Genomic DNA, 14,733 nt, shown 5'->3' on the forward strand with positions numbered 1-14,733 from the left:
CTGGACTGAATCACAGGATCGACTTTTTCCACAGCTAGGTTACTCCAAAAACCCGGGCGCATTATCCATTCACATTAAACTCTCTCAGTAATCATGTGTTACTGGTACAGCTTACATTACTGACACACATCTACCAAACCCGCAAGAGATATTAAGTTAAAGTCCTTTTCCTCTCTGAAGACGTAATTTGCATATTAAATTTCCCAGAGGAACATTGCACAGCGAATAAGCCTACTTACTTTGGCATGCTAGAGGCGGTATATTGCTGTCCGCAAGAAGAAACGATACCCCTTAGACCTCAGTCCAGAGCCTCTCACCTAGCCAAATCAGTTCTCATACTTTGCACTGACCAGGGGCAATACCCCGAAACACTGTCTGCAAATTGAGATTCTGATTTGGCTTTTATCCCAAGTCACATTTCAAGGCTCGATAGTGACTTGTAGGATTGCTTCTTCCAGCAGGTGGTGCCATAGAGTTCAAGTCATCTTCTTCTCTGAAGAGGCAATTTGCATATTAAATTTCCCAGAGGAGCATTGCACGGCGAATAAGCCTCCTTACCTTTGACAAGCCAGAGATGGTATGTCACTCTCCATAAGGAGAAACGATACCCCTTAGACCCCAGTCCAGAGCCTCTCACCTAGTCAAATTAGTTCTCATGCTTTGCACTAACGAGGGCCAACAGCCCGAAACACCGTGTCTGCGAATTGAGATACTGATTTGGCTTTTATCCTAATTCATATTGCACGACTCGTTAAAGGGTTGATTGTGACTTGTAGGATCGCTACTTCCAACAGGTGGCGCTATAGAGTTTAAGTCCTCTTTTTCTCAGAAGAGGCACTTTGCATATTATATGCTGAACATTTCTAGTTTTCTTGCTTCATTGCTGAATCATGTCATCACAAACACTCTTTATTGGCAGATGATATTGAACAAGAGAAAAACGAGCAAAAGGATATTGAACATCACATGAAAAGCTTGAAAAATGACCTGCTGCGCCTGAACATGCTGCTCAGCAAGAAGTCAACCTCTAAGGACTATCTCCTGCAGCATAACCACCTGATGGAGAGCGAGTTCATGCGATCTCTTCGGGTAGGTGCCAGGAGGAGTACTCTGCTAGGTTAGGACGCGCAAACGAGGCCTCAACTCTTCACTTCCGTAATTTTAGGAGGCAGAAAAGGAGTCAATAGAAATGCAGGAGAATCTGGATAACGTGCAGGAGGAGAAAGAAAGACTTCTACATAGCCTGGTGGAAACTGAGTGAGTGTGAATGGTGGTAATAACCCCAGTAGCATTATATACAGTGTCATCTTTAACATTTTTTTAACTATTCATAGTATATTTTAGTCCCCTTAGGGGACTATAACCTGCGATTGTCTGATCAATTCTGCTATATACAGCAATACCACAGTATTGGTACATATTGTAAAAATCACTGTCTCATTTGAAACCCAGCTCCGTAATGACAGGCATGGAGGTCTTAAACAGACCCCTGGCTGTTATAGGAACCCATTAGTGCCCCAAGTTTATGTCACGGACACGCCGGTAGCATATAGAATGCTGCCCTCCCTCCCGCCGGACCACTATTGATGCCGCTGTCAGAGATTGGAGAAAATAATGTAATAATGGACTCAGGAAAAAGCAGGTCTCATCAAACTAACATGCCAATTTTGACATACACAATGCTATGGATTTTGCAAAAAGCTTTGATATGTACTTAAAGGGAATCTGTGAATAGGTTTTTGCTATGTAATCTGAGAGCACCTATGATATTGTGGAAGAGATCCTGATTACTGTGATATGTCACTTATTAGACATTATTTTGACATTTCAATAAAATCAGTGTTTTATCAGCAAGAGATTATCACTCATGCCTCCTGGTACAACCCCGCCCACACCACTGATTATTGGCTTTTTGTCAATATACAGTGTATTTAGAAAGCGACCAATCAGTGGCGTGGGCGGGGTGATATAAGGCTCAACATTCCTTAATCTGCAGCTTAGAAAACTGATTCTATCTCAAGTAAACTAAGTGATGCATCACTGGAATCAGGGTCTCTTTCCTTACATCATGCTGCTGTCAGACCACATAGCAAAACCTGCTGACATATTGGCTTTAACCCTATTTTAATTTTTGCATTTTCATATTTTGCTCCCCTTCTTCCCAGAGCCTTAACGTTTTTATTTCTTTATCGCCTCTCATTGGGGGACACAGGAACCATGGGTGTATGCTGCTGCCACTAGGAGGCTGACACTATGCAAATAAAAAAAGTTAGCTCCTCCTCTGCAGTGTACACCCCACCGACTGGCATTATACTCTTCAGTTTAGCTTAGTGTCAGTAGGAGGTGGACACGGGTCTTTCATTAGACCCTTATCTACCTCAATGTGCGTCGTTTCTTTTCAGGTTTCCGGAGGGATACAGGGTGAGCAGTCACACCTGTAGTCCCACAATGCGGACTATGAGTACGGCGTGTACTGCCACCCCGTATCCTCATAGATCCCTCTCCAGGACCAAGAGCCTAGCACACAAGCGTGCTTAGAAGTCCGGTCCTGGCTCCGTCCCCCACCCACTCGCCTTCCAGAGCCTGTCGGTTGGAGGAGACGAGGACGTCCGTCTCCAGCTCCACGGACGTCTAATACTTTCTACGCTTTAAGGTTAGTACCGGACGGCGTGGGATTTTAGGTGAGTATTTTTTTCCCCTAATCAGCTCTCCCACGGCGCCTTACAAGCGGATTCCTTCCTTTCCTGCGGTTGCATCTTTACTGTGCGGTGCGGTGCCTTACAGGCAGCCGCGCTGCTATTTCTGCGGCCGCACTTCTATTACTGCGGGCACTTTTCCTGGCATATCGTTTGCCCTGATGTCCGGCAGCTTCCCCTCGGTGGCCGCACTTTTACAGGCAGACACACTGCCTTGTCTGCGGCCGCACCCTTTCACCCTGCGGCGCGGCTATCTGGGGGGGCCGTACCTTTTAGGAGCCTGCTCGCGGCCCGCCGTTCTCTCCAGCGGCCGCCGCCGCCTTCTAATATAGACCCCGGCGGCAGCGCTCCCCTTTCTATGCGGCGGCTGCCGTGCATCTTAGCCGGGCAGCGCCCGCCCCGCTGTTTACCTCCAGCGGCCGCCGGCTTCTAATCTAGGCCCCGGCTTTTCCGGGGCCTGCTTCCGGCGTCGGCGGCAGCGCTCCCCTTTCCATGCGGCGGCTGCCGCGCCTCTTAGCCGGGCTGTGCCCGCACCGCTGATTACTTCCGGCGGTCGCCGGCTTATAATTTAGGCCCCGGCGCTTCCCGGGGCCTACCTCCGGTGCCGCGCTCCGCCCACTTCCGTTTTAATCGGGCGGGCTTTCTCCCGCCCGACAATCTATCCGGCGCTATCTCAGCTGACTCCTCCCCTTCCTCTACGCCGCTGCTCGGCATCTGGATTTTAACTCATCGCGCTCCGCACCTTCCTGAGCGCACATCATGCCCGTCCTTCCAGCGGTCACCATCTGCGCGAATTGCAGCAGGGGCTCGTCTTCTCTCCGGAGATCCACCGCAGCTGGACAGCTTCCTCTACCTGGTATCCGTTTTCTCATCTGCCGTGAGTATCTGCACTGCAGACTGACACCCCCCTCTGCTCCGCTGTCCCCTAACCCTCTGGCTTTTCTTCAGATCTCCGCTCTGTCAGGCCTGCAGCAACACAATTATTCCTACCGTCCGAGAGTGATATGCCTCATCTCTGTCACAATCGGTGGCCGATCTAACACGGGTGTCTCAAATTTTGGTGTCCGTGCTGGATTGATTACCTCTGCAGACCCCCGCAGTAGCCAGCGGGTCACAGGAGCCTCCGTCCGAGCCCTTCTTGATAAGCCACAAAAGGTCCAGACAGGAACGTCGGTCTGAGTCCTCTTCTCGCTCCATCTCGCCACACGGTTCTCCTCTGCGTTAGGCGTTGTCCTCCCCTGAGTCAGGCAAGGCGTTCTCTGGGAAGGTGCCCTTTCTTATGCGCCCTCGGATGATATTTCGGAGCTGGATTCTAACCAAATCGCCACTATGAGGGATATGGTTCAGAATCATTGGAGCTATAAACCAAACCTGTGGCATCAAGGATCCCTCTACGGAACCCGCAGATCAGGCGGTTTCGTTTAGACGGGCTAAACCACCTTCCAAGTTTTTTGCTCCTCATCCTGAATTCGAGAAAATCATGAACAGAGAAAGAGCAAACCCGACCAGTCGTTTTCAGAGTGGAAAACGCCTTGGTGTTTTGTATCCTTTTTCTCCAGAACCTACCGCCAATTGGACAGTCTCGGTGGATCCCCGGTTTCCAGGGTGTTCACAAACACGGTGCCTCCACTGTCCGGTGGAGCATCTCTGAAGGATTCTAACGACAGAGTTATAGAATCCTTCGCGAAATCTGCCTTGGAAGCGGCTTCAGCGGCTCTATGTCCAGCTTTTGCTTCCACTTGGGCCTCAAAATCCATCTCAAAATGGGCCAAGGATCTACGGCGAGGTATCCTGGACGGGGCGCCTCCCGCGCAATTAGCGGAACTTGCCAACCAGATTTCCCACGCCGGTGAATACCTGGTCTCCGCCTCCCTGGATGTCGCGTCTTGTGCGGCTCAGGCTTCCAGCAATGCCGTTGCCATCCGCCGGACTGTTTGGCTCAAGGCCTGGCAGGCGGACTTGTCTTCCAAAAGTCCCTCACTAGTCTGCCCTTCCAGGGCTCTCGTCTCTTTGGTTCCCAGCTGGACCAAATCATTAAGGACGCCACCGGGGGTACAAGTTCTCTTCTCCCCCAGGCTAAGCCTCGTCGCCCTCCTCCTAGATGGCACTTTTGCTCTTTTCGGCCTTTTCGTCGCTTTGCTGCGTCAAGCTCCCATTCCCAGCAGCAACAGAGGCCACAGGCACGTCAAGAGAAGAATGCGGTGGCCTTTAGGCCCACTCCGTCCTGGCGTCCTCGCTACTCCCAGGGTAGATCCTCCAGACCCAGGACTGGAAGATCCACCTCCGCATGACTCTTGGCAAGACTCCAGCCCAACTCCCAGGTTGGGCGGCCGTCTTCTCCTTTTCAGGGACGTCTGGTTTTCCGCAGTAGAGAACGCAGGGGTCATTGAAGTTGTATCCTCGGGATACAAGATAGAGTTCACCTCCTGACCCAGGGATCGTTTCTTCCAATCCCGTCCTCCAAGAGATCCCGCTCTAGTTCCGGGCTTCTTCGCAGCCATCGCTTCTCTGCTCAAATCCAGGGTAATCGTTCCCGTCCCAGAGAAAGAACGGTTCACGGGTTTCTACTCGAACCTTTTTGTGGTACCGAAAAAAGACGGCAAGGTTCGCCCCATTCTGGACCTCAAATTGCTGAACAGGAGAGTTCGCCTGAGACACTTCAAGATGGAATCCCTTCGTTCGATAATTGCTTCCATGGAGGCCCAGGAATTTCTAGGCTCAATAGATATCCAGGACGCCTACCTCCATGTCCCGATATTTCCCGGACATCACCGTCTCCTGCGCTTCGCAGTGCAACGAGAACACTTTCAATTCGTCGCCCTGCCGTTCGGTCTCGCAACAGCGCCAAGGGTGTTCACGAAGATCATGGCGGCGCTGATGGCCATCTTGAGAGTCAGAGGCTTGGTCCTATGTCCATACCTCGACGACATCCTCCTCAAGGCTCCGTCCTTTGCTCAGGCTCACGAAAGCCTGTCTATTGTTCTCGACACCTTAGCCCGTTTCGGGTGGCTGGTCAACCGGAAGAAGTCCTGCCTTATTCCTTCTCAGCGCATCATCTTTCTGGGCATGCTTTTCGACACTCGTCAGACCAGAGTCTTCCTTCCCAAAGACAAGAGATCCACTCTTTGTCGGGACATACGCTTGCTCCAGGGTCCTCGGCCTCCCTCCCTCCGATCGGCCATGAAGGTTCTGGGGAGGATGGTAGCTACATTGGAAGCGATTTCTTCGCCCAATTTCATTCGCGACCTTTTCAGCAAGCCATTCTGTCTCAGTGGGACAGGTCTGTCTTCTCCCTGGATCGGCCAAACAGACTCTTTTCTCGGGTCAAGCGGTCCCTCAACTGGTGGCTGACGTCACCTCTCATCTCCCAGGGCAGGTCCTTCCTTCCAGTTCACTGGCAGGTGGTGACAACGGACGCCAGCCTGTTCGGCTGGGGTGCAGTTTTTCGCCACCTGACGGTTCAGGGCCGTTGGTCGTCGCAGGAGTCATCTCTGCCAATCAATGTCCTCGAAATTCGGGCCATCTTTCTGTCCCTCCGCCACTGGGAAAGGATCCTCAGTGGCCTTCCAGTCCGGATCCAGACGGACAACGCCACGGCTGTGGCATATGTCAACCATCAGGGGGGGACCCGGAGCTCCTTGGCCCTTGCCGAGGTATCCAAGATCCTCCTCTGGGCAGAGGCAACGGTTCCGGTGATATCCGCGGTGCATATCCCCGGCGTGGACAACTGGGCCGCCGACTTCCTCAGCCGCAAGGGCCTCGCGGCAGGGGAATGGTCCTTGCATCCGGAGGTCTTCCATCAGATTGGTCTTTGATGGGGCACTCCGGACGTGGATCTCACGGCGTCTCGAATCAACAGGAAGGTTCCGCAGTTCGTCTCCAGGTCCTGTGATCCTCTCGCAGTGGGCGTCGATGCTCTGGCCATTCCTTGGTCTCAGTTCGAGCTGCCCTACCTGTTCCCACCCCTTCCATTTCTTCCCAAACGGTTGAAGATCAAAGCGGAAGGGGTGTCGGTCATCCTGATCGCCCCGGATTGGCCCAGGAGAGCTTGGTTCGCGGAGCTCGTCAACCTTCTCGCGGACACTCCCTGGCGCCTTCCAGACAGGCTCGATCTGCTGTCCCAGGGTCCGATCTGCCACCCGAATTCTCGGTCGCTCAGTTTAACGGCGTGGCTGTTGAGACCGCGGTTCTAAGAGCGTCCGGCCTTTCAGTCCGGGTGATTCACACCATGATTTAGGCTCGGAAGCCTTCGTCTTCCAGGATCTACTACCGTACCTGGAAGGCTTACTTCCGTTGGTGCGAATCCAACCGCGTTCCGCCTATGGTTTTTTCCCTGCCTTCTCTTTTAGCCTTCCTTCAGGCAGGACTGGATTCGGGCCTGGCTCTTAGCTCTCTAAAGGGCCAGGTTTCTGCGCTTGCCATCCGCTTTCAGAAGAACTTGGCCTCTCGGCCACAGGTTAAGACCTTCTTTCCAGGAGTAGCCCACGCTGTCCCGCCGTACAGAGCCCTTGTGGACGCAGAGGACTTAAACCTGGTACTGGACGTTCTGAGGGTTTCCCCCTTTGAACCTCTTAGGGAGATTCCTCTATCGGTTTTATCTTGGAAGGTGCCCTTTCTTGTGGCCATCACGTCTATTCACGGCGTTTCCGAGCTGGCGGCCCTGTCTTGCCGTCCTCCGTTTTTGGTCATTCGCCAGGACAAGGTGGTCTTCCGGCCTCCACCTTCTTTTCTTCCTAAGGTGGTTTCCACCTTCCACCTCAACGAGGACATCGTTCTACCTTCCTTTTGTCCAGCTCCGACTCATCCTCTGGAGCGATCGTTGAACAAGCTGGACCTCGTCAGGGCAGTGAGGATCTATCTGGACAGAACGTCCACTTTCCGGAAGACGGATTCTTTTTTTTTCGTCATTCCTGATGGCACGCGCAGAGGCCAACCGGCTTCTAAAGCGACTATTGCTCGCTGGATCAGAATGGCAAATTTGGAGGCTTACCGGGTCAAGAACAGAGTGCCCCCTCCTGGGATTAAGGCTCACTCTACCCGGGCAGTCGGCGCCTCCTGGGCGGTGCACCACAGGGCTTCCGCCCTACAGCTTTGCAAAGCGGCAACTTGGTGTTCCATCCACACGTTCGCCAAATTTTACAAGGGCCATACCTATGCTTCGGCGGACGCCGGCCTAGGCAGAAGGATCCTGCAGGCAGCAGGGGTGAGTCCTCTGGCCTGATGGAAGTCTGTTTTTCCCGCCCTAGGGACTGCTTTGGGACGTCCCATGGTTCCTGTGTCCCCCAATGAGAGGCGATAAAGAAAACAGGATTTTTGGTTGCTTACCGTAAAATCTGTTTCTTGGAGCCTCCATTGGGGGACACAGCTCCCTCCCAATGTTTCTCAATTTCTATGTTCTATGACTGTTCTCACGTTTACAGTTCTCAAGTTTCTGGTTATGGTTTTCAACCTTGTTATTTATCTCCTACTGCTTTCTCACTAACTGAAGAGTATAATGCCAGTCGGTGGGGTGTACACTGCAGAGGAGGAGCTAACTTTTTTTATTTGCATAGTGTCAGCCTCCTAGTGGCAGCAGCATACACCCATGGTTCCTGTGTCCCCCAATGGAGGCTCCAAGAAACAGATTTTACGGTAAGCAACCAAAAATCCTGTTTTTTCCTTCAATATGGCCATGTGAGGGCTCTTTTTTTGCTGGACAAGTTGTACTTTTGAAAGACACCATTGGTTTTAACATATTGTGTACCGGAAAACAGGAAAAAAAATTCCAAGTGCGGTGAAATTGCAAAAAAAATGCAATTCCACAGTTGTTTTTTTTTTTTATTATACCATGTTCACTAAATGCTAAAACTGACCTGTCATTATGATTCTCCAGGTCATTACGAGTTCATAGACACCAAACATGTCTAGGTTCTTTGTTATTTAAGTGGTGAAAAAAAATCAAAGCTTTGGTAAAAAAAAAAAATATGGTGCCATCTTCCGATACCTAAAGCGTCTCCATTTTCGTGATCTCGGATTGGGTGAGGGCTTATTTTTTGCGTGCCGAGCTAATGTTTTTTACCAAAAAAATGTAATTCTGACGTTTTTAGTTTTTTTTTTCGTTACGCCGTTTACCGATCGGGTTAATTCTTTTTCTTATATTGATAAATCGGGCGATTCTGAACACGGCGATACAATATAGGTGTATATTTGATTTTTCTTTTTTATTATTGTCTTATTTTGAATGGGGTGAAAGGGGGATGATTTGAACTTTTATATACTTTTTTATTTTTTAATAATTTTAATAACTTTTTTTTTACTTTTTGCATGCTTCAATAGTCTCTATGGGAGACTAGGAGCTGCAGTTGTCTGATCGGCTCTGCTGCACACAGGCGATGATCAGATCACCTGTGTGTAGCAGAAATGCTCACTTGCTATGACAACCTTAGAGGTCTGCTGTAGACCTCTGGTTGTCATGCCAACCCATCGGTGACCCACGATCACGTGACGGGATCACAGATGGGCAGGATTTCTGGCACGCTTGCCGAAAGCTCGCGTTAAATGCCGCTGTCAGAGATTGACAGCGGCAGTTAACAGCTTCGGGTGGAACGCAATTCCACCCACGGCTGCTAAGAGGCACATGTCAGCTGTTCAAAGCAGCTGACATGTGCCGGTAAAGATGTGAGCTCACATCAAAGGGAGAGATTCCAACGTGGGCGTATCATTACGTCCAAGATCAGAAAGGGGTTAAACTGAATCTCATCATGGAAATGCAGTTCAATCTACCGGGATAATATTATACAGTAAGAGGCGCTGAGTAGATTGATGCATAGTTTTGTGACAAAAGATCCAGTATAACTTCTGTTTTAACCATTTAACCCTCTGCTCTCTTTGGAATTTTATCAAAGGCTGGAGAAAAATGAGTTGATTCTGCGCTGCCAGTGGATGAACGATGAATAGGAGTCAGAGATCAAGGAATTCGGTTTATTTGTCTGAGATTTTTGGTCCAGTGGGCGGTCCGATCAGTGATTGACAACTATCTCTGTATGCACTTTTGTACAAAGAAAGCAATCTCTATATAGTGAACATGATCACGTGTTCAAGTCCCCTAAGGGGGACTAAAAACATTAAAAAAAAAAAAAAGTAGGATAACATTTGAATCACTCTTCTTCTCACCCATTACAAAACTAAGATAAAAAAACCATATTTGATATTGTCATGTGTAAAAAAAAAGTTTCCATTAATATACATAATTACTGAAATTATACGTTAAACACTAAAAAAAAATTGAAATGCCAGAATAGACGCTTTTCAAAACACAAGTACACCAAATATTATCTCTAAAAGTTACATTGTTCATAAAATGGCAATACTAACATTTTTTCTTACAAATTTTTTAAAAACATTTTCACCACTACAATGTGAATAACAATGACCAAGATTGATATTGGCGTAATTGTATCGTCTACAGGTCATTCTGACCACTCAATTACTGCCGTAAAAACAAACTGCCCTAAAGATGATATGGTAAAATGAATAGTGTCATTCAATTAGGGCTGTGGAGTCGGTAAGCCAAACCTCCGACTCCTCAATGTCTATGACTCCGACTCTGACTCCACCAAAATGGGCTCTGACTCCATGACTCCGACTCCACAGCCCTGCCAGGACTGTGGAGTCAGTAAGCTAAACCTCCAATTCCGACTCCTCAATTTATATGTCTCCGACTCTGACTCCACCAAAATGGGCTCCAACTCCGAATCCACGACTCCGACTCCACAGCCCTGCCAGGACTATGGAGTCAGTGAGCCAAACCTGCGACTCCTCAATTTCTATGACTCTGACTCCACCAAAATGGGTTCCGACTCCACAGCCCTGACAGGACTGTGGAGTCAGTGAGCCAAACCTGCGACTCCGACTCCTCAATTTCCACGACTCCGACTCCACAGCCCTGCAGTCAATGCTACAACCAGGGCCGGCTCCAGGTTTTTGAGGGCCCCGGGCGAAAGAGTCTCAGTGGGCCCCCCCTTTAACACATACCCCGATTCATGATCGCATATAAACACAGCCATGTAGTATATAACACTGCCCACGTAGTATATAGCAGCCCACGTAGCATATAGCAGCCCACGTAGCATATAGCAGCCCACGTAGCATATAGCAGCCCATGTAGTATATAGCACAGCCCACGTAGTATATAGCAGCGCAGCCCACGTAGTATATAGCAGCCCACGTAGTATATAGCAGCGCAGCCCACGTAGTATATAGCAGCGCAGCCCACGTAGTATATAGCAGCGCAGCCCACGTAGTATATAGCAGCGCAGCCCACGTAGTATATAGCAGCGCAGCCCACGTAGTATATAGCAGCGCAGCCCACGTAGTATATAGCAGCGCAGCCCACGTAGTATATAGCAGTGCAGCCCACGTAGTATATAGCAGCGCAGCCCACGTAGTATATAGCAGCGCAACCCACGTAGTATATAGTAGCGCAGCCCATGTAGTATATAGCAGCGCAGCCCATGCAGTATATAGCAGCGCAGCCCATGTAGTATATAGCATCGCAGCCCATGTAGTATATAGCAGCGCAGCCCACGTAGTATATAGCAGCGCAGCCCACGTAGTATATAGCAGCGCAGCCGAGCCCACGTAGTATATAGCAGCGCAGCCCACGTAGTATATAGCAGCGCAGCCCACGTAGTATATAGCAGCGCAGCCGAGCCCACGTAGTATATAGCAGCGCCACTCACTCAGGCACTGGTAGGACTAGGAGCTCCTCCTGAATCTGCCTCATAACTTCAGCAGCACAGCAGCCAGCCAGGGGCGGAGATCAGAGCAGAGAACGTGCTCTCTCCGCCCACAAACAATTTCACACTGGCTGCCTTCTCTTAACCCCTATGTGTGCCTGCCTGGCTGCACTGACTGAGTGAGAAGATGCTTGTGTCAGAGCTGGCACATAGGGGTTAAGAGAACGCAGCCAGCAGTGACTTTGTGGGCGGAGAGAGCATGTTATCTCCTGCTCTGCTCTCCCAGCTGTATCTATGACAGCTGAGTGGGCCCCCCTCTCTCCCCAGGGCCCCGGCATTTGCCCGGTGTGCCGGGTGCTGACGCCGGCCCTGGCTACAACCCAAGCTGTTGTATGGCTATGTCAACAGGACATTGAAAACAGCTATGACTCTCAGAACAAGGGAAGAAAAAATAAAAAAAATTCCATAGTCATTAAGGGGTAAAATAATCAGCACTGTGTTTCAGTTTCCATTTGGAATTTTTAACTTTTTTTAATTTTTTTGCTGCATGTGGTTGAGATTTAATTGCTGCTATTGTAATTTGCTGTAGATTTTCCATCTGCAAATCAAGACGCAAACTGTCAGGTGAGGGTCCTGGTAGTGAGACCACCACATTTGCTATAACTGAAAGAGCAGAAGCCTCCTTTCATTTTAACTATCGATCTAGCCTATTTTTGAGTGCCACCTTTTGGACTTTGATATACTTTTTCTGCAAACAGATCTCTCCTCGAGTGCTAGAAAGAGCCAGGCTAGATTATACAAAATGGAATACACAATACATTTGGAAAAAAACAAGTATTATGGTTATTTTTTCTCTTGGATTTCTGCTCTTTTGACAGACACCAAATAATGCTTTGGGAAAAGAAAATTCAGCTGGCAAAGGAGATGCGTGATGCAGTGGATTCTGAAACTGGCCAGGGAGAGATCAAAGCCATGAAAGCGGAGATCCACCGCATGCAGGTACAGAGGAAGCAAGGAAAACATGAATATATGGTCCAGCACAAACCTAGGCAAAGTGCGGACTATGGGTCACATCCTGTCCTCTGGATGCTCCTGTAGGGCTGAAGATATTGGGCCATGGGCAGCACCATGCGGCCGACTTCCTGATCACGGTTACCTGCAGTCTCAGGATGCAGGTAGCGCTGAATATAATGGTGGCGGATGGAGCTGACAACTCCTCCATCCACCGTTCAGCATGTGCCACTTAGGCCCCTTTCACACATCAGTTTTTTGCCGTCAGTTACAATCCTTTGGCTCAACGGATCCGTCGCAGATTGTGAAAAACTGATGCGACGGATTCGTTTTTTCGCCGGATCCGACTAGCAGATCTTGCTAATTGGATCCTAAATAAATCAGAGCATGCTTCCATTCGAGCAAATGATGGACGGTGATGGATCCGTCGCTGTCTGATTTTTCGACGTACACAAAAAAATGTTACTTTGTCCGTTGTTTCCGGCCGCCGGACAGACAATTTTCGATGGATGAAATGTAAGGCCATCCGTCGCTAATACAAGTCTATGAGAAAAAAACCGATCTGGCGGCATCAGTCCCCGGATTCGTTATTTTTTCAAAATTTGACGGATTGCGACTGATGGCAAAAAAACGGATGTGTGAAAGGGGCCTAACACAGCAGATGTGATGACGTCAATCCATCGCCTCTGCTGTGCGGACTCTCAGTGCACACTGCTCATACTATAGGGGAGGGCTGTATGGGGGCTCACTGTATATAGGGGATCTGTGCTGGGGATCATACTGTATACAGGGGGGCTGTGTGGGAGATCAAACTATATAACGTGGAACTATAAGGACCATCATACTGTGTGGAGGATCATACAGTGCAGGCAAAAAATAAATCTTTTCGCTTCTGCTGCAAAAAGAAAAAAAAACTTTACATGTTAAATCCACATCATAATTTCACTTCTTCTTAAAAGTGCACACAATGAGGGAGATAATAAAAACTGTCTAATAGCAAGACTGGCTTAGTTGCCAGTAAGAATAATGTAAGGGTGACATGGCAAAATACTACTTGTATTGAAATAGCCACAAAAAAGACTTGAATGTTAAGATTGTATTGGTTCATCGAACTTGTAAAGGTTATTTTGCTGGCACTGTGCTGTGTATTGGGGGGGGGGGGGGCAGTGAGGACTGTCATACCATGTGTGGGGGACTGTGAGATTCATAATACTGTGTGAGGATTTGTGGGGCCATCATACTGTGTGTGGGGCCATCATGCTATGTTTGAGACCTGTGGAGGCATCATACTGGGTGTGCGGTTATGGGGGCATCATACTGTGTGGAGGGGGCTATGGTGACCTCATATTGTGTGTGTGTGGAGGGGCAGTATTGACATATATCTTGGTACCGTGTTAGCCAGTAGATAGAAAAATATTTAGAATTGAGAGTCCTCAGTGGTTGATACCTTTTAATGGCTAACTGAAAAGATGGTAACACAGCTGTTCATCCCTCTCCCATAATGGTAATTCTGCTTCTTGTCACCTGTCTTCTCTATGGCATTTTTCTGTGCTGTGTTGTGCATAAATATGTGATTCTCCAGAATTTCTATTAGTCTATGCCTGATGAAGAGACCTGTGTAGTCTCGAAAGCTTGCAATTCGTTACCATCTTTTCAGTTAGCCATTAAAAGGTATCAACCACTGAGGACTCTCAATTCTAAATATTTTTCTTTGGGGGCTGTGTGGACATCATACTATGTGGGGCATCATACTGTGTGAGGGGCTATGGGGACATCATATTGTGTATGGGGGCTGTGTGGACATCATACTGTACTATGTTGGGGCATCATATTGTATGTGGTTGCTGTTTGGACGTCATACTATATGGGGCATCATACTATGTGAGGGCATTATACTGTGTGAGAGGCTATGGGGACATCATACTGTGTGTGGGGGCTGTGTGGACATCATACTATGTGAGGGCATTATACTGTGTGAGAGGCTATGGGGACATCATACTGTGTGTGGGGGCTGTGTGGACATTATACTATGTGGGGGCATCATACTGTGTGAGAGGCTATGGGGACATCATACTATGTGGGGGCATCATACTGTGTGAGAGGCTATGGGGACATCATACTGTGTGTGGGGGCTGTGTGGACATTATACTATGTGGGGGCATCATACTGTGTGAGAGGCTATGGGGACATCATATTGTGTATGGGGGGCTGTGTGGACATCATACTATGTGGGGATATCATACTGTGTGAGAGGCTATGGGGACATCATACTGTGTGTGGGGGCTGTGTGGACATTATACTATGTGGGG

At 49.0% G+C, this 14,733-nt stretch overlaps 1 protein-coding gene across 3 annotated transcripts in view; it reads left to right on the forward strand.

Annotated features, from left to right (window-relative positions):
- CCDC40 (coiled-coil domain 40 molecular ruler complex subunit) overlaps positions 1–14,733 on the forward strand; it is a 103,593-nt gene that overhangs the window by 77,535 nt on the left and 11,325 nt on the right. For all 3 annotated transcript variants that reach the window (XM_069752421.1, XM_069752422.1, XM_069752420.1), the window contains exons 14-16: positions 920–1,089; positions 1,166–1,257; positions 12,292–12,412. In XM_069752421.1, the coding sequence (XP_069608522.1) occupies positions 920–1,089; positions 1,166–1,257; positions 12,292–12,412 (383 nt within the window). The remainder of the gene's footprint in view (positions 1–919; positions 1,090–1,165; positions 1,258–12,291; positions 12,413–14,733) is intronic.

Source organism: Ranitomeya imitator, chromosome 2 (genome assembly GCF_032444005.1).
Source record: "Ranitomeya imitator isolate aRanImi1 chromosome 2, aRanImi1.pri, whole genome shotgun sequence".
Classification (NCBI taxonomy): Eukaryota; Metazoa; Chordata; class Amphibia; order Anura; family Dendrobatidae; genus Ranitomeya; species Ranitomeya imitator.